The sequence below is a fragment of the Aspergillus fumigatus genome, chromosome 3, assembly GCF_000002655.1.
Source record: "Aspergillus fumigatus Af293 chromosome 3, whole genome shotgun sequence".
Classification (NCBI taxonomy): Eukaryota; Fungi; Ascomycota; class Eurotiomycetes; order Eurotiales; family Aspergillaceae; genus Aspergillus; species Aspergillus fumigatus.
Window position 1 is genome coordinate 385,991 of NC_007196.1, and position 18,769 is coordinate 404,759.

General features: G+C 54.2%; 8 protein-coding genes and 2 non-coding genes across 10 annotated transcripts; 6 read left to right on the forward strand and 4 right to left on the reverse strand.

The window, feature by feature from the left end:
• Window positions 1-8: 8 nt before the first annotated feature.
• AFUA_3G01520 (MDR family MFS transporter) lies at window positions 9-1,815 on the forward strand (the record flags this gene model as incomplete). Its single annotated transcript, XM_743380.1, has 4 exons — window positions 9-134; window positions 187-804; window positions 859-1,032; window positions 1,090-1,815. 4 exons carry the CDS (start codon window positions 9-11, stop codon window positions 1,813-1,815), a joined length of 1,644 nt encoding a protein of 547 aa, XP_748473.1.
• A 181-nt stretch (window positions 1,816-1,996) lies between these two features.
• Window positions 1,997-4,063, forward strand: AFUA_3G01530 (putative phosphatidylglycerol specific phospholipase). The gene has a single exon (XM_743381.2). It carries the CDS (start codon window positions 2,223-2,225, stop codon window positions 3,699-3,701), a length of 1,479 nt encoding a protein of 492 aa, XP_748474.1. The 5' UTR covers window positions 1,997-2,222; the 3' UTR covers window positions 3,702-4,063.
• A 1,279-nt stretch (window positions 4,064-5,342) lies between these two features.
• Window positions 5,343-6,852, forward strand: AFUA_3G01540 (putative MFS monocarboxylate transporter; the record flags this gene model as incomplete). The annotated part of the gene is made up of 4 exons (XM_743382.1): window positions 5,343-5,531; window positions 5,598-5,714; window positions 5,750-6,010; window positions 6,064-6,852. The coding sequence occupies 4 exons, from the start codon at window positions 5,343-5,345 to the stop codon at window positions 6,850-6,852; spliced, it is 1,356 nt and encodes a 451-aa protein (XP_748475.1).
• A 186-nt stretch (window positions 6,853-7,038) lies between these two features.
• AFUA_3G01550 (uncharacterized protein) lies at window positions 7,039-8,814 on the forward strand (the record flags this gene model as incomplete). The annotated part of the gene is made up of 1 exon (XM_077804280.1): window positions 7,039-8,814. The coding sequence occupies one exon, from the start codon at window positions 7,039-7,041 to the stop codon at window positions 8,812-8,814; it is 1,776 nt and encodes a 591-aa protein (XP_077660438.1).
• Window positions 7,042-8,812, reverse strand: AFUA_3G01560 (putative amino acid permease (Can1); the record flags this gene model as incomplete). The annotated part of the gene is made up of 2 exons (XM_743384.1): window positions 7,042-8,522; window positions 8,587-8,812. The coding sequence occupies 2 exons, from the start codon at window positions 8,810-8,812 to the stop codon at window positions 7,042-7,044; spliced, it is 1,707 nt and encodes a 568-aa protein (XP_748477.1).
• A 551-nt stretch (window positions 8,815-9,365) lies between the features above and the next one.
• Window positions 9,366-11,781, reverse strand: AFUA_3G01580 (GMC family oxidoreductase; the record flags this gene model as incomplete). The annotated part of the gene is made up of 8 exons (XM_743385.1): window positions 9,366-9,469; window positions 9,513-9,571; window positions 9,715-9,913; window positions 9,967-10,570; window positions 10,630-11,166; window positions 11,216-11,432; window positions 11,483-11,602; window positions 11,681-11,781. 8 exons carry the CDS (start codon window positions 11,779-11,781, stop codon window positions 9,366-9,368), a joined length of 1,941 nt encoding a protein of 646 aa, XP_748478.1.
• On the forward strand, window positions 9,432-9,503 carry tC(GCA)1. Its single transcript has one exon. It is a non-coding gene (tRNA).
• Window positions 11,782-13,974: 2,193 nt separating the features above from the next.
• On the forward strand, window positions 13,975-15,391 carry AFUA_3G01590 (uncharacterized protein; the record flags this gene model as incomplete). The annotated part of the gene is made up of 8 exons (XM_743387.1): window positions 13,975-14,133; window positions 14,201-14,228; window positions 14,319-14,452; window positions 14,500-14,636; window positions 14,694-14,748; window positions 14,802-14,867; window positions 14,938-15,074; window positions 15,133-15,391. The coding sequence occupies 8 exons, from the start codon at window positions 13,975-13,977 to the stop codon at window positions 15,389-15,391; spliced, it is 975 nt and encodes a 324-aa protein (XP_748480.1).
• A 480-nt stretch (window positions 15,392-15,871) lies between these two features.
• Window positions 15,872-15,943, reverse strand: tC(GCA)2. Its single transcript has one exon. It is a non-coding gene (tRNA).
• A 587-nt stretch (window positions 15,944-16,530) lies between these two features.
• Window positions 16,531-18,042, reverse strand: AFUA_3G01600 (putative salicylate hydroxylase; the record flags this gene model as incomplete). The annotated part of the gene is made up of 6 exons (XM_743388.2): window positions 16,531-16,859; window positions 16,910-17,019; window positions 17,072-17,150; window positions 17,206-17,267; window positions 17,319-17,911; window positions 17,962-18,042. The coding sequence occupies 6 exons, from the start codon at window positions 18,040-18,042 to the stop codon at window positions 16,531-16,533; spliced, it is 1,254 nt and encodes a 417-aa protein (XP_748481.2).
• Between the last annotated feature and the right edge of the window lie 727 nt (window positions 18,043-18,769).

Sequence of the window (18,769 nt, forward strand, 5' to 3'; positions counted from 1 at the left end):
GTACGACGATGTCTGAAGAGAAGCCCCTCAACGCGGCCAAAGACCAGGACAAGGATGACATTGTCTACCCAACCGGTCTCAAGCTCGCTCTGCTGATGACATCCATTTTCATTGGCATGTTTCTGGTTTCCCTCGTATGGTGAATCCCATTCCCTCATGGTCGACTCTGTGTACTGACCGCTGCAGGACCGACTCATCATCTCGCCCGCGATTCCCCAGATCACCGACGAGTTCCACTCAGCAGGAGATATTGGCTGGTATGGGACGGCGTACCTCCTGACCAACTGTGCTTTTCAGCTGCTGTTCGGTAAGGTATACACTGTATTCAGCATCAAGGCCACCTTCATGACGTCCATTGTCCTGTTCGAAGTCGGTTCGGCTCTCTGCGGCGCGGCTCCAAACTCGATCGGATTCATTCTCGGCAGAGCCATTGCTGGCCTGGGTTCTGGGGGGATTTTTGCGGGCGCCCTGACAGTTATTGTGTATGCGCTCCCACTGCACAAGCGGCCCAAGTATCAGGGGGCCTTTGGGGCTGTGTTTGGGGTCGCCTCGGTGGCTGGCCCACTGGTTGGCGGTGCCTTTACCACCAATGTCACCTGGAGATGGTGCTTTTATATCAATCTGCCCCTAGGAGCAGTAGTTATCGCGACCACCCTTCTTTTTTTCGAAATACCCGACCATCAGAACGCCCCGAAGCCGCTGAAGGGGAAGCTGCGTCAGCTGAACGGACTTGGAGTACTTACCATTATGCCTGGAGTCGTTTGTCTTTGCTTGGCTCTGCAGTGGGGTGGCTCCCAGTATGCAGTACGTTCTCATTCATCACTGGCTTTGTTCACCACTGGTATTGACTGCGTCTAGTGGGGAGAGGGCCGGATCGTCGCGCTGCTGGTGCTGACCTTCCTGTGTCTGATCGCGTTCGTCTTGATCCAGGTATGGAAGCCAGAGCAGGCAACGCTGCCACCACGAGTCTTCCTACAACGGAGCATCGCCTCCGGTTTCTGGGCGAGCTGCTGTTTCGGCGCACACATGATCGTGTTCGGTGAGTCGGCTGGATTTCAACCTCCACTGATGGGATCCGCCTGCTAATAGCCAACCGTGATTTATCTTCCCCTCTGGTTCCAGGTCATTGACGGCGTCTCGGCCGTCGACAGCGGCATCCGCCTCCTCCCGATGCTGCTGTCACTGGTGGTAGCGTCCATTCTCACTGGCGGGCTAGTCTCCCGCATCGGCTACTATACGCCCTTTCTGATGCTCGGCATCGTCCTCTCCTCCATCGGCGCCGGTCTGCTCACCACTCTCGGGGTCCATACGTCAAGCGCCAAATGGATTGGTTTTCAGGTGCTGTATGGTTTTGGCCTCGGCACCTGCAACCAGATACCAAACATGGCGGCGCAGACAGTGCTCCCCCGCGAGCAGGTGGCCATCGGCGCGTCGCTCATGTTCTTTGCGCAACAGCTGTTTGGCGCCGTCTTTACGTCGGTCGGCGAGAACGTGCTCAGCAACCAGCTGGCCAAGCGTCTGGCGATCAGTTCGCAAACGGTCCAGAATACCGGTGCCACCCAGCTTCTGGAGCACGTTCCTGTCGACGACCGTGTTGCATCGCTGGGGGCTTATAATGACTCGCTGCAGGTAGTTTTCCAGGTTGGTCTCATCATGGCTTGTCTTGCCATCCTGGGTGCCGTACCTATGGAATGGCGCACTGTCAAGAAGGAGCAGCTGTCTTCCACGTCTGACCGCAACGATGGACAGGCGGAGGAGGGCGCCCCGGGCAATGCCCAGTCAACGATGGACTACAAGCAGGGGACGGTGAATTGAATGTAACGGAATCTAGATGCATCATAATCGGTGCAGAACTGTACAATAGTGAATAGAGGCATATCAGCAAATGGAGAGATTGTGTCCAAGACTCCAAGTGCGGGAGACATCCGCAAATCAGCGCCACAAAGTGACAAGCCAATAGAATCTTCATTCCCCCAGCCACGCGCCGGTTATTCTCGTGAAGACAGGCTCTCGCACTCCCAGGCACTAGGGCTGCTGTGCCCAATAAGATGCAGTATCGCCCACATGTTGACGGGCGAGTGGATGCCGGATGATCAGATCAGGATCAGCAGCCAAGATCAACCCCACGTCCGGGAGGGAGGATGATCTTCGTGGATGACGGGCGAGTTATTCTCACGATTCTTATCAACATCCCCTGAAAGGGTTACAGAACCACTGTCAAAATGCAACCCAAAGCAGTTCAAGATGCACATGCCTCATTTCCGGCAGGGAAACATGCCGCGGACGAGACGGAGCATCTGCTGCCGCATGATCCCCCAGCGGAGATAAATATCTGGGGGTCGCGCAGACGACCCCGTTCCTGGTGGGCTCTCGTCGCCATCTCGCTGCTGCTGTTGACCATGACTGTCCTGTCGCTGGCTGTTTTCTTCACGCTGGGCTTTGGCGCAGGCGCGGCGCCTCATGTGCCCCACGGCAGACTGTCCAGTCCGATCAAGAATGTCGTGGTTCTGGTGCAGGAGAACCTGTCGTTCGACAACTATGCCGGCGGCCTCACATATAGCCCCAGTATTGACGGGCTTGTGAACCGCACGTACTGCAACCCGGCCAATATCTCCGATCCCCACTCGCCAATGGTGTGCGCACAGCCCACGGCGAAGAACATCGCCCCGGATGATCCGGACCACAGTATCACCGGCGGGAATCAGCAAGTGTACAGCACCTACCATCCAGACTCCGACTTCGACGCCCCCAACATGCAAGGCTTCGTCGCGGAGCAGATCGCCGCATACGGCATCGACGGCAACCTCTCGCGCGCCGGCGAGGTCATCAACTACTATACCCCCGAGCACATCCCCGTCTTCAACGCCATGGCCGAGAACTTTGTGCTCTTCGACCGCTGGTTCGCTGCTGTTCCCGGCCCAACCAACCCCAACCGCGCCTATCTGACGTCCGGCACTTCCCACGGCCACGGCACCAACGACCCGGACTTCGACAGGTCGGCGCTCCCCCAGCGTTCCATCTTCGAGCAGCTCTCCGAACACAACATCAGCTGGATCAACTACTCCAACACGACCGGCTTCCTCCCCGACGCGCTCTTCTACCGCTGGACCGCCGTGTCGGGTCTCGGCGAGACCAATGTCCGCCCCATCGACCAGTTCTACCGCGACGCCAAAGCAGGCACCCTGCCCCAGTTCACCTGGATCAACCCGGAATGCTGCTCGTACATGTCCTTCCACCCGCCGTCGCCCATCAATATGGGCGAGGGCTGGATCAAGAGCGTCTACGAGGCGCTCCGCTCGTCCCCGCAGTGGCACGAGACTCTCTTCATCCTGACCTTTGACGAGCACGGCGGGTTCGCGGACCACGTGCCGCCCCCGGAGAACGTCCCTGCGGGCGATGATCTAACCTACACCGAGACGGCGCGGGACGGAAAGCCCTCCACCTTTGCGTTTGACCGGTTGGGGATCCGGGTGCCGACGGTGCTGATGTCGCCGTGGGTGGGTAAGGGGGTGGTGCAGAACCGACCAGCAGATGGGAACGGCGAGTTCACGCATACGTCTATCCTGAAGTTTGTGGCTGATCTGTGGGGGTTGGAGTACCTGTCGCCGCGGGTGGCCTGGTCTGCGAGTTTTGCGCATTTGATTACGGATACGTTTCGGGAGGATACGCCGGCAACGTTACCTGAGCCAGCGGATTTCTAGATGTAGTCAGATCCTGATAGATGTTTTTGTCTTACAAGGTTTAGCATTACACGGAGAGCTGAATGAATACGTCTCGTACGGCTGCATTAAGTAGCGGAGCTATACAGGTCATATGCCTATCAAGTCTTGACTGCAGCTAGGAACTCGTGTGGCCATTTCGATCTCCTAGTGAACCTAATAAGGTAATAGACACATGGTAATAGCATACACCTGGCTGTACGGGGGGTGAGTTGAATAACAGCGGATGGAAGCCTCACGTTTTAACACATACACCGCAACATTGAGGCCTCTGGATATCAGACAAAAAGTGCTTCTCGGCGTTATTCGGGTGTTCGGACGAGGGCTTATAACCGGGTCGGAGTGGGCACAAGCATTCCAGACGCTCATCCCTCGCTCGCATGGAATGTCACCGACTGCATATGCGCGAAGAGCGGATACAACTGGTACGGTTGTACTTGCTTCGAAGATAGAAATAAGATCTGTGATATCTGTTTTGGCAATTGGAGGCCGTTTCTATTCACGGCTCAGGCTAGTAAACACGGTTTAGGATGATGCACTCTGACCCACACGATCTATGCATCAATCGAAGGCATGTCATTTGGAGCTACCTACGGGTAAAGAGCGCAGAGAAGGAAACCATTAGGATACCATTACCTAATGGTGATGAAGCAGCAAACGCCTTCTGTTCGCTGTCCAGTGCCCAACAGGCGATCCTTGACTCCTTGTTCGGGCAACAAGCAGGAGCGTTTCTGGTGCTCCACATATCTCAGAGCTTATACTGCTGAAGAATGCAGAGCTGGCAACTTCTCCGAGCGTCAAAGTTATTTTCAGAGCTCCAGGCTCCAGGCCTCCAAGCCTCTTGCGCGGAGTGGACGTTTTACCTGCAGGTTGGAGCCTGCTGGTCGGAGGTATGACGAAAGATCATTCCTTGGTCTTTGCAATTGCTTCTTGGTTTGAGGCAGAAAGACACATCTACTGCAGCTTATCATATTCACAGGCAAGTTTCATTGTGCGGCTGTTTCATATCAATTGATTTAACTGATGATTGAAGCGTGCATCAGGTTGTCTTGAGTTCTGGCCCTATAGACATGTTGATATACTAGAATCAGTTCCGGTAGGACGCAATATAAACCTCGAACGAGTACGGCGGCGTGACTAGCAGCTCGCGTACGTCGAGCTTCCACAAACCCATTAGGCAAATGTTCGCAGGCAAGCAAAATAGTCTGGCAGTGAGTTCCAACGCTAAGAACCCAGCTCAAGGACATGAAAGAAGAAACGGGAGCTCCGCAACGTCCCAAATGGGCTAGATATACATACCAATGGCACGGCGCTTGACCTGATCGACACGGATCTGTCCTTGTTCATTCTCTCGGGGACATCCTACATACCAGCAGTATGATAAACTTCTCCGCGAGTGACAACCCCAGAAGGGATAATACCAGGTTCTATTTTCTTCGTACCTATACTACTCACATTAACTCGCCCTGGCTTCCATGGTCATGGACCTGCCTCACCTGATGTTATACGGACCCTTGTGGATCCCATCGCAGAGTATTTCAATATCCTGCCTCTTCGTTTGAGACGAGCCGGTTTATTACTTCAGGATTGGGATTGCGTCCTTCTTGCTGGTTTCCATGCACTATGATGGCTACCAACGAGCTCGAATCGGTTCCCCCAGTACTGTTCAAAGAGACCTTCTCGCATATACCGACCTCGTCGGACGATCTCTCGGACGACATCGACGAGTTCGATGACTCCCGACTACCGCCAGTTGACGGAGGATACCAAGCATGGCTGTTTCTAGCGGCTTGTTTCATGGTAGAAGGTATAGTATGGGGTAAGTCGTTCAATCATGCATATCAGCAGATCAAGGAGCCAAATGTTGACGGATGAGAGGATTCGCACAATCGTTCGGGGTCTTTGAGAACTATTATCGAACTCATGAGCCATTTTCGGACTCGACTGAGATTGCGTCCATTGGGACCTGCGCAATGGTCAGATAGATATTCCTCCGTGTATGTAAGGCGAGACTGACAAGGCTCTCGTAGGGCCTGGCCTACCTGCCCACACCCATCGTCATCGCCATCATGTTTGCATTCCCCCGGGCCCGGCGCTGGTTCTCGACCGCGGGATTCGTCATCATGTGTCTGGCCCTGGGTCTGAGTTCGTTCTCGACAAGCGTCACCCACTTGATCATGTCGCAGGGAGTGGCATACGGCATTGGAGGATGCCTAGCCTACACGCCGTCCATCCTCTTCCTATCCGACTGGTTCGTGGAGAAGAAAGGCCTCGCCTTCGGCATCGTCTGGGTATGCTCCTCTCCGTCCAACTCCAACCAACCCCCCAAACTAATCTAGCACAGAGTGGCTCCGGCCTAACAGGCATCATCTTCCCGCTCATCCTCCAAACGCTCCTCAACCAGTACGGCTGGCAAACGACCCTCCGCGCCTGCTCCATCGCGCTCTTCCTCCTCGCCGCCCCCTTCATGACCTTCCACAAGCCGCGTGTCCCCATCCGCCACTCGCACCTCCGCCAGCTCAGCCTCCGCTTCCTCTGGGACAAAGTCTACCTGATCTACCAGCTCGGCAACACAATGCAAGCCATCGGCTTCTGGATCCCGTCCATCTTTCTGACCTCGTACGCCCGCACCCTCGGCGCAAGCGACTTCCTCGCCTCCCTCACCGTCACCCTCTTCAACCTCATGACCGTCTTCGGCTGCATCTTCACCGGCTACCTCGCTGACCGACACCACGTCACGAAGTGCATCTTGCTCTCGTCCGCCGGGGCCGTGGCGTCTGTTTTCCTGCTGTGGGGGTTGGCGAACCACATCGCGACGCTCTATGCCTTCTGCATTGTGTATGGATTCTTTGCCGGGGGGTACTCGTCCTCCTGGTCGGCGCTGTCCCACGAGGTGCAGAAGAGTGAGCGCTCGGCGCATGTGAGCATGGTGTTTGCGTTTCTGGAGACGGGGCGCGGAGTCGGGAATGTGATCAGTGGGCCGCTGAGCGAGGCGCTGCTGAAGGTTGGAGGGTGGAAGGCCGGGGCGTTTGGGGCGTATGGGTCCGAGTATGGGGTGTTGGTGGTGTTGACGGGGGTGACGGCGTTTCTGGGGGGGTTTGCGTCCATGGCGAGAATGTTTCGATGGATTTGATTTGATCTCGCAAAAATCTCGCACAAATGTATTGTACTATACCAAAAGATGCCTGCGTTTGTACGATTAGTGGGGATGGATAGATAGAAGCATATAGTACGAAGGATTTGGTGTCATTTCAATCTCTATCTATCGATCTATCTATGTCCATGTCTCGTGTCTATCTTGATATCTTGTACAGTGGCAATGCTAGCCAATAAACCGACCCTTGACCCTCTCAAACCACCCCTTGTTCGGAGCAGACGTCTCCCACGAGGTACTCTTCGTCTCGACGCGTGCGGAATCCAGATCCGCCTCGAGGGGATCCACAAACTTCGTCCGGAAGACAATCTTATGGCCCAGATACAGCACGGCAAACAGGATCGGACAGACATACGCGACGAAGAAATCCGAGACATCAAACGTGGGGATCCACGCCGTGAACCCCTGCGTGAAGATGATCAGGATATTAAAGAAAAGCCCGTAGTAGGCGAGCCACGGCTGCCAGATGGCCTTGTACGGCAGGGTATCGCGGGAGATATTGCGCGCGGCCAGCACGCGCATGAACGCAATGTGGCAGGCGTTGATGGACGCCCAGCAGATGAACCCCGCCACGCCGGAGATGTTGACCAGCCAGTTGAAGACCTTGCCGCCGGACTCGGAGAGGTTGAGGAAGCCGAGGAGCCCGAACGCGGCGGTGAAGGCCACGCTGATGTAGGGCACGCCGCGCTGCGTGACTTTGGCGAACCATTGCGGGGCGAAGCCCTCGCGCGCGAGACCGAGGAGCACACGGCTGCCGCTGTAGACGTTGGAGTTGGCGGCGGAGAGGACGACGGTGAGGAGCACGGCGTTGATCAGGCCGGGGAGGACCTGGACGCCGGCGAGGTTGGCGGCGATGACCATCGGGGACGCGGAGGCGTTGGAGGTGTCCGTGACCAGGTTGGGGTTGTCGTAGGGGACCAGCAGCCCGATGAAGAAGATGGTCAGGACGAAGAAGATGAGAATGCGGAAGAAGGTCTTGCGGATGGCGGAGGGGACCGTCTTCTCGGGGTTCTCGGTCTCTCCGGCGGCGACACCCACGAGCTCGGTGCCTTGGTAGGAGAAGCCGGCTTGGATCAGGACGGCCCAGAATCCTACGAATTTGGCGGTATTGACATTGGACTCGATGAGGTACGGTGCAAACGCGCCGGGGTCCTTCCACGTGTGGAATCCCAGGTAGCCCTGCTTACCGACGCCGGCATCGATGCAGATGGCGAAGATCATGAAACCAAGCACAGTAAGCACCTTGATGGCCGAGAACCAGAACTCGAGCTCTCCGTAGAAGCCGACGGGCAGGAAGTTGATCAGCGTGATGAACACCCAGAACACCCCGATGAAGATAGCAATCGACAAGTCCTCGTCCCAGTATTGGATGATCATCCCGGAGGCCGTCAATTCCACCGCGTATGTCGAAGCCCAGTTGAACCAGTAGATCCATCCCATGGCAAATCCCAGACTGGGATCGACCAGTCGTGTTGTATACGAGGTGAAGGCGCCCGCGGTGGGGATGTACGTCGCAACTTCTCCCAGCGAGGTCATCACCGAGTAGACGATCGTCCCGACAAAGATGTATGCGATCAGAGCCCCGACTGGACCAGCGTGCGCGATGGCCGTTCCACTGCTGATAAACAGACCGGTTCCAATTGTTCCTCCTGCAGGCTATTAGACTTTTTTTTCTTGTTGTTCCCCCTCCTCCGTAAAAGATCAGATACTGACCGATGGCAATCATCTGCAAGTGTCTATCCTTCAACTGCCGCTTCAGATCGGGCGTCTCCGACTCCTGTACCTCCTCATTGCTCTCCTCATCGCTGTGATGGTCGCCTCGCAGCGAGTTTACCTTGCTCGAGCGAAACCGAACCTTGTCTGCTAATCTCCGACGCTTTTCAGCGCTGGATACCTCCAGACCCTTGGCATCTGAGGTCAGATTGTCTTGAACAGCCATGATGCCAGTCCGGTATGTAGGTGCAGTTACAAGGCTGTCGAAGTCTCAGTGAGAAGATCAGCCCGGATGGCGAATGAAAATTTCTGTCCCTCAGTGGTGTCATTTTTTTCTGGACCGTGGCTAACCAGTGGAGATGCAACTGACAGAAACTGACGGGGCAGCCACCAGAAGAGGCAAACTATTATGTAAACCAGAGACAGCCGGTGCTAGAAAAGGGAAGACAACACGATGTGGTCGAAGACACAGTGGATCATTTCAATCGAACACTAGTGAACACGAGTGCTTGACTTCTCATAGCCCTATGGAAACATGGATGCATGAAATGTATACTGTGTACAGAGAAGTTCTTGGATAGAGATGGTGGCCGTGTCAGAAGGTGGATCATCAAGCATTTGCCAAGGAGTATTGTATTTGTCCAGTATCATCGGTCTGTCTGATCTTTGAGGAATTAAGCCAAGGATAACGATATGTTATGCACTCACGATCATTCGTCAGGCAACAATATTATGGTGCTGTGTCCTGTCTCGACCCTCGTAAAGGCGCTTCTGGCCTCTCAGAGTTTTCTTTGCTCTCTATTTTTGAAAGATATGGCACAATATTTGCCACTTTGTCCCGACCAGGACTGGTAGCTCAGTGGTAGAGCGTGAGATTGCAAATCTTAAGGTCGCGTGTTCGATCCACGCTTAGTCCTGTTTTTTACCGTCCAATTTTTTCTCTATTCTACAACAATTCACCTCTTTTTTTGCGAAAAAGCGAAAACTCAGCTCAAAAATGCGAACTCTCGCTTACATATTCTTTACAGTTTCGAACACCGACAGTTGTAACATGATCATAACGACTCAATTGGATCTCTATGATGCCTGTCAATATATACTAGTCGTAATCAATAGGCTGGCTGCTACCAAGTCTCCTTGATAAAGTCAGCACACCTCTCCCCAATGCCATAAGCAGGCATCTGAGTATGGCCTCCATGGAGCGTCGGCATAACGCTGCAATCGGCTACTCGAAGACCAGCCACTCCCCTCACCCGCAGCTTGTTATCCAGCACAGCCATCGAATCGCCATCTTTGCCCATGGCGCATGTGCCAGCCGCGTGATAGCCTATCCCGTCAGTTAGATATAGGACCGTCTTGTTGCGAGTACGGATGACTTACAAGTCGTCGCATGCTCCTTGACATACGGAATCCACTCCTCCCTCGTCTTATAGGTGTGATGCTTGAGGTTCGGCGGCCACGACCCCTTGACGATGTCCTTCGTTCCCGCACCGTTCATCACAATCTCGTTACCGAAGCGACAGGCCTCGGTCAACACGAGCAGATCCAGCGGGTCAGAGAGGTAGTTGCAGTCGATGACCGGATTCTCCTTTGGATCCTTGGACTTGAGCGTCACCGTGCCGCGGGACTTGGGCGCGAAGAGCTCGGCAATCATGGAAAAGGCATGTTTCTTATCGACGGGGAACTGGTTATACTGCTTGGGACCGCCGTAGCATTCGGTGGTGAAGAACTCGATGTTGGGCTGTTTGGGGGTGAGGCCCATGGGGTCGCGGCCGGGTTGGCGGGGGGCGTCGCGCCAGAGGGGCTCATCCTTGAGACGGTCGTCGAGGCGCGCGAAGGCGAAGCAGCCGAAGGGGAAGGTGGAGAGGAAGCCGGACTTGTGTTCTTTCCACTGCTGGTAGGTTTTGGCGAAGTTGTTGTCGTGGTAGACGTGGAAGTCGTTCGTGAGGCCTTCTTTTTCGGTTTCGTAGAACATGAAGACGATCTGCGAGATGAGTATCGGGTGTTTTGCGGGCCGGGGGGGGGGAATGGGCTGGGACTTACGAGGTGGTCCAGGAGGTTCTTACCCACGCCGGGGAGATCGACTTGGCAGGGGATGCCGTGCTGATCCAATTCCGCGCGAGCGCCGATTCCCGAGCGCATGAGGATGGCCGGACTGCAGTATGCGCCGCCCGAGACGATGATTTCCTTTCGCGCGTGGAATGTGCGCGGTGTCCCATCTGCCAGCTGGGTGATGACGCTGGTGGCTCGAAGCCCATCAGGACCCTGTTCCAGCACGACGCGGTCAACGGTGGTGTCTGTCTGGATCGTCCCATTGTTGCGATGGTATTCCTTGGTGATGTAGTCCGCCGCAGTGGTCCGAATGCCTTTGTAGACCGTGCGAGGCACATGGCCGCATCCATGGGGGATGTCACCGGTGCTGAACATGTCGTGGTGGAGAGGGAGACCCTGTGAGACAAAGGAATCCATGAGGAGGTTGGCAATAGGGGCAAGGTCATGGGGCTCGGTGTGTAGAGGGCCGGAATACCCATGGCTGTTCTCGTCCGCTTTGAACCAGGGCTTGGTGTGGAAGGTTTCCGCCTATGCAGTCAGTATCCCTCACATCTGCTTTCCTTCAACCAGAAAATACCTTTCGCATAGCAGCAAAGAACTCCTCGCCACTCCAGCCTTCCAGTTCCCAGTCATCGTAATCCTGTTTGGCACCTCGTATGCACAGTGTCCCATTGCATCCACTAGAACCGCCGAGAAACCGACCACGGCTGAGCTTCACCTGGCGATTGTCCACCCCAGGCATGGGCTTTGTGATTAAGTTCCAGTCAGTCTCTGAGTCGAAATTATTAGACCATCTAGAAGGAGTCAGCCAGGAGGCGAGGGTTCAACTCGGGTCATCGCTTACCCTCCGGCCATGTGGACATTTTCCAGCTCGCGATTGTGTTGTCCGGCTTCGATGACAAGGATTTTGATATCAGGATTCTCCGCAAGACGGCCCGCGACTACACAGCCAGAGGTTCCTCCACTGCGAATGGTGAGTTAGAGCCCGCGAGGGGTATACTGGCTGATGATATACGCACCCACAGATGATGTAGTCATATACATCTTGCGCGTCGCCAATCGAACCCATGCTGCCGATCTGTCTGTCTTTGATGTCTGGTCACCGAGTTTGAGCAGAGGGTCAAGATCAACCTGGAGCTTCATCTTGACGAAGAGTCGCTCTTATTATGGGCGATAGGGTACCTGTGTGCAGGAGGGGTAAGGCGAAGCTAGGGTCTTTCGTGTCCTCAAACCATTCGCTTCTGCCCGTCCTGCGAGACACTTAGGGAGAAGCCAGCCTGTCTGACCATGATCAGAGGGGAAAGTCGCAGCAGGGAGGAGCGGGGTCGACGGTGAAGTTCGTCGCCTGTCGACGAAAATGGTGCTGGTTACCCGGAAAACTATCGCCCGTCTTCTGGCCGTCGTGACGGCCGAACTCTATAGGCCTGATGGGAGGAAATGGCCATATATCATGGCCTCTGATTGGATCTTTCCGTGTAAGCAGTGAGACATTGGCGATCGTCTTTCCCATGAATGGGTCGACAGCCAAGAGAGATGGGGCCAGAACTGGTCTGGCAACAACAAGGACAGCATTTTGGAAGCGAGATTGGTCTCCAGATAGCCTGTGTCGACTTCTGCATCATCCTTGCTGGCTTACTCTTGGCGGGGAGAACCGGCGATCATTCCCATGGGCAGACCGACGGCTTGTGCCATGTCTTCGTCCGTGGCGTTTGGTAATCTGCACAGGGGTTTCACCCTGTCGAGCCAGGACGGGGAGAAAACGGGGGAAAAAAAAAAGATCTGGGAAATCGGACATCTGCAGGACACGACGTTCATGCATCATGCAGTTCGTAGAGCCAAGTCTGCTCCCACAAGATGACACGTCTCATTCCATCCTGAGTACGCCCGTCCTCAAAACTTCAATGGGCGTGACTGCAGACTACAATTGACCTGGGTGGAAATCACCCCGGAAAAACAGTGGATCAGGTCCGCCCTGACCAAAGACGGGAAGTTCCTCGATAGGAGTATTACCAGGCATCAGAGTGCTGTTCATTTACTGGTTCTGGTTACCCGTTGTGCATTTGTGCCTTGCCTACGAAAATAATACTGGCCCAACGTCTCCCGTTCGAGTCCACTTTCCGGACTCCGAAGTGTCAATTTCATAAACGCGATTTGCTCGGCAGTCCTTGCTAGCAATGACGCCTAACCTGTTCTGAATTGGGACATGGGGGCTGGCCTTTTCCCGTTTCTCTCACCTCATCCGGAGTCGTCCATATCTCTCTTTCGAACTGAGATCCAGGATGCCCATTTCGGACGGCTTGAGAGGGAAGCCTTTGCCGCACGGGTGCAAGCCAATCAACTTGTACGCCGACAATGGGACGTTGCTCCAACTTAGGCAACTTAGGGAGCATTGAGTTGAGTCGGGTCGCGTCTCGGCTCGCTCCATAGTTTCCTTGTACGACGAAGGTGTAGTAAGGATGCGGTGTGTTTACTTGCTTAGTGGAGAGGAAAATTGCTCGCTGCCGAAACGAGCGATTGTTCGACTTATATCTGCATGTGAGTTGGGAAAAAAGCAAATTCATCCATTGTGTAGACTATGCACCGTAAAACCCTGAGAAGCACATGGATGGAGCACCGTTGCTCAATGCGGCCAGCGCCACCACGACTGGAAGAGTTACTTTCTCGTATTTCCTCATGGTGAACTCTAATGCCGCCTTCCACAAGTCAGAGCCTTTGTCAGGGGGGGGGGATTAGACTTTCAACGATCATCATCAGCCAAGGACTGAGCAACCGTCGAGAGAATGCAGATAATGGCAGGCAAGCTTCAATGATCCATGTCGCGCTCGAGGGCACCATCAAACTAGGGTCCAGGAAAGTTCTTCCCGGTAATCAAAAATGGCATTGTCCCCATGCCCAGACAGGACGTATTGGCGTCGTCTAGACGCTTATTGTCATGTCGATCATCCAACAGGTTCTCTTTTATCTGGCTGGATTTTCCACTATTACGAGCGCTCCCATGATTCAATCCATGAGAACCAGGGAACGAGAGCTCAATAGCTTTTGGTTTGGAAATCTATCAAACTTAAGTGAGATTCCCCGAACCCAAAATCCAGTCGCTCGGTTTCCCCTGACAGGGACCTCGACGCACAGGTAAAGGCCAAGCTTGAAGGTATTTTACCTGACACCGATCCACTAACATCGATGGGAGTGCGCCAGTCACACTTCCAGGTGCATGAGTTGCGACCGCCATCCGGGGCACGCCACGCCGGCTAATTTACGATATCGATCGCATCGGACATCGTACGATTCCTTGCGTCCCACATCCTGTTCGTGCTGTTCATTCTCCAGTCGCCCAAGATGGCACAGGCAACGCCGTTTCAGAAGGAGGCGTGGACGGAATACGGAATTGGTGTTCTCATCATCCTGGGTCGAATATTTGCACGGTGGAAGGTGGTGGGAGTGAAGAACTGGCAGGGCGATGATTACTTTGCCATCCTCGCGTTGCTCTTTTGGACGGTGGGTGCTCTCTGTGTCGTCTCGCCAGCATGACCCTGGATCTGGATCCACTGACCGAGATACGCAGGCTGAACTCACCATGTTGGAACTCATCGGTGAGTGGTCTGGTCCGATCGCATCCTGATGGATAATCGACTGACTGAACAGGCCAACATGGCGCCAACATTGGCTTAACGAATGCTCAGCGGGCCGCCATGACCCCGGACCAGGTCAAGAGTCTTGTCATCGGCTCCAAGTGTCTGCTTGCTGGATGGGTGTGCTATGTGACACTCATCTGGTGTCTCAAGGCCTGCATGTTATTCTTCTACAACCGCTTGACGTACGTGTTCCCCGTTAACCCTCCAGCCCAGGTGCTAACCATGATAGACTGGGTCTCATACAGCAGAAGCTCGTCAGGATCAACGCGGTGCTGTGCGCGTTGTCCTATGTCGCGGTCATCTTCACCATTTTCTTCCATTGCCTTCCGATACAAAAGCATTGGCAGATATACCCGGATCCCGGAGGTAAGCGTCATTGCTGAAACTCGGCACCCCACGGCGATGCGAAATCTGACCCACCAGACCACTGCACTGTCGACCGAATCAACTACATCGTCCTCGCCGTAACCAACGTCTGGTAAGCTGCAGGCAGGCACGAAATCGACCAGCGAAGAGACTAACTAGCCGCAGCACGGATGCCGTCCTTGTCTCGATTCCCGTTCCCCTGCTCGCCAAAGTCCGATTAGCATTGCGCCGGTACGCACATCAGTCCTAGGCAGAAAGTTGGCAGCCGCGAGCACTAACGAGAAAATAAAAATGAAAACAGAAAACTCGTCATCGGCGTCCTCCTCTGTGGCGGTGTCTTCGTCATGTGCGCCGCCCTCCTCCCTCCTCCGCTGCATCCTCTCCCTGCGAAGCATCAACAGCATCAACACCAGCACCATCTGGGCCATCCGCGAAACCGTATGTGCCTTCTCCACTCCCAATCAAGATGTTTGCCCCACTAACAGCTCACCACCAGTTCGTTGCACTCATCGCCGTCAACGCCCCCTGCATCAAACCCCTCTTCAGCTCCTCCGTCTGGCTCGGCTCCTCCAAAGACCCCTCCTCCAAAAACGCACATCGCTACGGCGAAAGCGGCAGCTACTCCCTCTCCGTCTTTGGCAAATCCAAACCCGATCCCCTCGTGTCGCACACGAGTAAACTGGGCGACCACGCCAGCGACGAGTTCATCCTCCGCGAGCAGCGAGAGAATGGGCCGACATACGTCAATGATGTGAGTGGTGGCCATGGCCAGCACACGGATGAGGAGTCGGGCAAGTTCAGCGGCGGAGGGATACAGGTTACCACGATGTATGAGGTGAGAACGGGACGGGCGTAGGCGGATAATAACAAGGATCGGTTTCGGAGGGATGTATATTATTGATACCTACTGGTCTCGCTGGCTCATTTTCCTTTGTATGTTTTCTTTCGGGGTTTTAGCAGATGCATGTAATCTCCGGTCTTCCATGATATATGAATATGAGCAGACCGTCTATTTTTCTGAGTGAGTACGTCTTGAAACTGGGGGATAGAGATACAAGGCCACAAGTACTCCGTAACTGGGGGTTTCACATAGGAACTAGTTTCCGAAATTTGTATGAAGTGCCCACGGCAAATCAGAAATGCCAAAGGAAGAACATAGGAGATTTACGTAAAATAAAAGTACAGATTACAGTGAAGGATTGGCACAACAAGGGACAGTTGGAACAGAAAAAAGAAGGGCTAAGCGTGGATCGAACACGCGACCTTAAGATTTGCAATCTCACGCTCTACCACTGAGCTACCAGCCCTATTGGTTGGCAGAACTCTAATAATCCAAATCCATATACCAAGCTGCGTCTGGCATTTCACCAGGATGTACACGGATGGTTGTTGTGGCAGCCCTCAATGCATAAACCTTGTGTCACTGACTTGTAACTTGGGCTCAGTTCTCGACACTTGCCTTCAGTTGAAGTTGTCCCAGATGGAGTACCTCCATGTTTGGAAGTCGTCTGACTCTGATGCTTCATGCAAGTACTCGTCCCAGCGCATTAACGAGGCATGTGGTCTAGCTCTCAGACTCCCTCAGTCGATAAGCTCATGCATGATGATAGTAGGAAGAAGACAAGAAGTCTGAGGGTGCGTTATTAGAAACATAAAGGAAACAGACAAGTAACAGATGTGGCGTACAAGACAACAGATGCGTAGATCCGCCTTCCTTGTGGCTGGAATGGAGCAACGACACTGTGGAAACCCCGGATTTGATATGCTCCTCCCATACTCCGTATTTTAAACAATATTGGCAGAAGAGGTTATAGTTCTTGGTATTTGGACCGTACTTCATCAAACGAGACATTACCCACAAACTGTAGTAGATACCTCAAAGTAACTTAGTCCTCTAACGTCCACTCAAGTACGACTCCAACTGACGCCGACTCTCCTCCAGTACATCACAGCGAAAATTATGCTCCATAAACTCCAGCGGCGAGGACGGGATCTTGGCCCCTGCCGGCATATACTGCTGCGCCCGTTCCTTGATCTTCCACCCCTGGTCCTGTCCGGCATTGGAGAATATTGTTACTACAGACGCACGATGGACACGCACCTTCTCAAACAGCGCTAGACGATCCCGGATCTCATCTAGCGTCGGGTGATCCGGCATGCGCGCGAAGATCTCACCCAAGGCACCGCCGTCCTCGATTGCCTGGGCGCCGCCTTGGCCTTGGTCTGGAATGGTAAGCTACTTCAAGAGGGATATATATGGTCAAGAGTCCTACGGGGGAGCATTGGGTGTGCGGCATCGCCTATCAGCACGAGGCGGCCGCGGGACCAGGTTGGGATAGGATCGCGGTAGAGGAGCGGCCATCGTTTGATGCTCGTTGCTTTTCTGGGCTTGGTTAGTGTGCGTCTTGTTTTGGCTAAATGTTGACCAGTTATACTTGATGATTCGCAGAAGCGTGGGGTGAAAGTCGTGGTATTGAGCGAGAACATCGCTGACATCGGCGGACAGGTTCCAGTCTTAGTCCGGACGGTCAGTGCTGGAAGGTGGAGCTGCAGAGGTATGGATCCTGACCTTCTTTTTGGCCATCGCCATGCTCATATAAATGAATACCCACAAAATTTTCGACTGTGTTACTGATCACTATAAGTTGACGCCCCACGATGCTGCAATGGTTGGGGCCTTACTCGGCGCACGAATACCAGATGAGCCGTCGCACACCTTCAGCAACGTATATCCTCATCAGACCATCCTCCAGGAGGTGCGCCGTCTCAGGGTCGCCCTGGATATCCTCCGTCGGAATCAGAAACCGAAACGCAGCGGAGCCGGTGGCGACCGCTGGGGTAGCATGGCCGATGACCTGGTGAATGGCGGTAGTATGCACTCCATCCGCAGCAACAACAAGGTCCGCTTGATGAACTGACCCATCCGTCAGAGTGACTGACCCATTCTCAGCGTCGAAGCCAACGACCTCGGATCGCAAGATGGTCTCCGCGGGGAATCCTGGCCCGTCCGGTGTCGTCGCAAGCCGCCGTAGTTCAGTGTGCAAGTCGACCCGGTGAGCCAGATACCAGGGCGCGCCATACGTCTCAACAAAGTGGGAGCAGTCTACTCCGACGTTTGACGTGAGCGATGTTCCTGGTACTACCATCGTTCGAAGACCCGTCACGAAGCGAGCCCTCTTAGGGTCGAAATCCCAGTCTGAGAGAATCCGGGAGGCGTTTGGCTGGACATGGATTGCTGCACCGACTTCACGGAGAAACGAGGAGCGTTCGAAAATCTGGCATGCTTAGTTTCGTCCCAACTCAACCTGTTCTAGCAAAGGTTTACCTGGACCCTGTGGTCAGCACGACGGAGTCCAATCGCCGCGGCCAGTCCGGCGATTCCGCCACCAACTATAATGACCTTCATCTGAGAGTATCGGGCTCTGGCGTCTGTTTGATAAGTTAAGTATCTGATGGACTGTCAGATGTCGGATGCAGAAATGGCGGGGTGATGGCGGATAAGTCGCCTCCAGTTCACCGACTGGACAAGGGGGGGATGCATATTTCATGCATCGAGTCCTTGCCTGATAGCGAATCAGGATCGTTTTGCATATGCATCGAAGTGGAGTCACTGATACTACATTTAGTTGAATGGTGATGCCCAAGGTGAAGCTACTGAGATGAAGCGAGATATGATTTCAAACTGGATATGACATATGACAGAGAACACCCTTGAAATAGACGAGCCACGAGCCAACAAGACAACCAGTCCATGCAAACGAATGTTGATATGCAAGTGTAGTACCCCACGGATATGCTTAGAGAAAATACCCTCAACTACTCTTTTCCTGCAAACAACTCTACCAATGCCTGGTTATTGTACCGCCGCGCTAGACTGGCCGCAGTATCACCCGCATCATTGACAAGCGCTGGACTAGCACCATGCGAGAGAAGAAAGACAACAGTCTCGGAAAACGATTGCAAGCCGCGGCCTTCATGAGAGGCGTCGTACCATGTACTGTCCTCTCATTGATAGTCTCCGGCGCTTGAACCCCAATCCACCTCGGAAACTCCAGATCAGTAGCGCACTCCGCCGCCGCATGCCAGGCCGTCTCGCCCGAGGCGCCATGAACAAATGCATCCCAGGTCGCGGC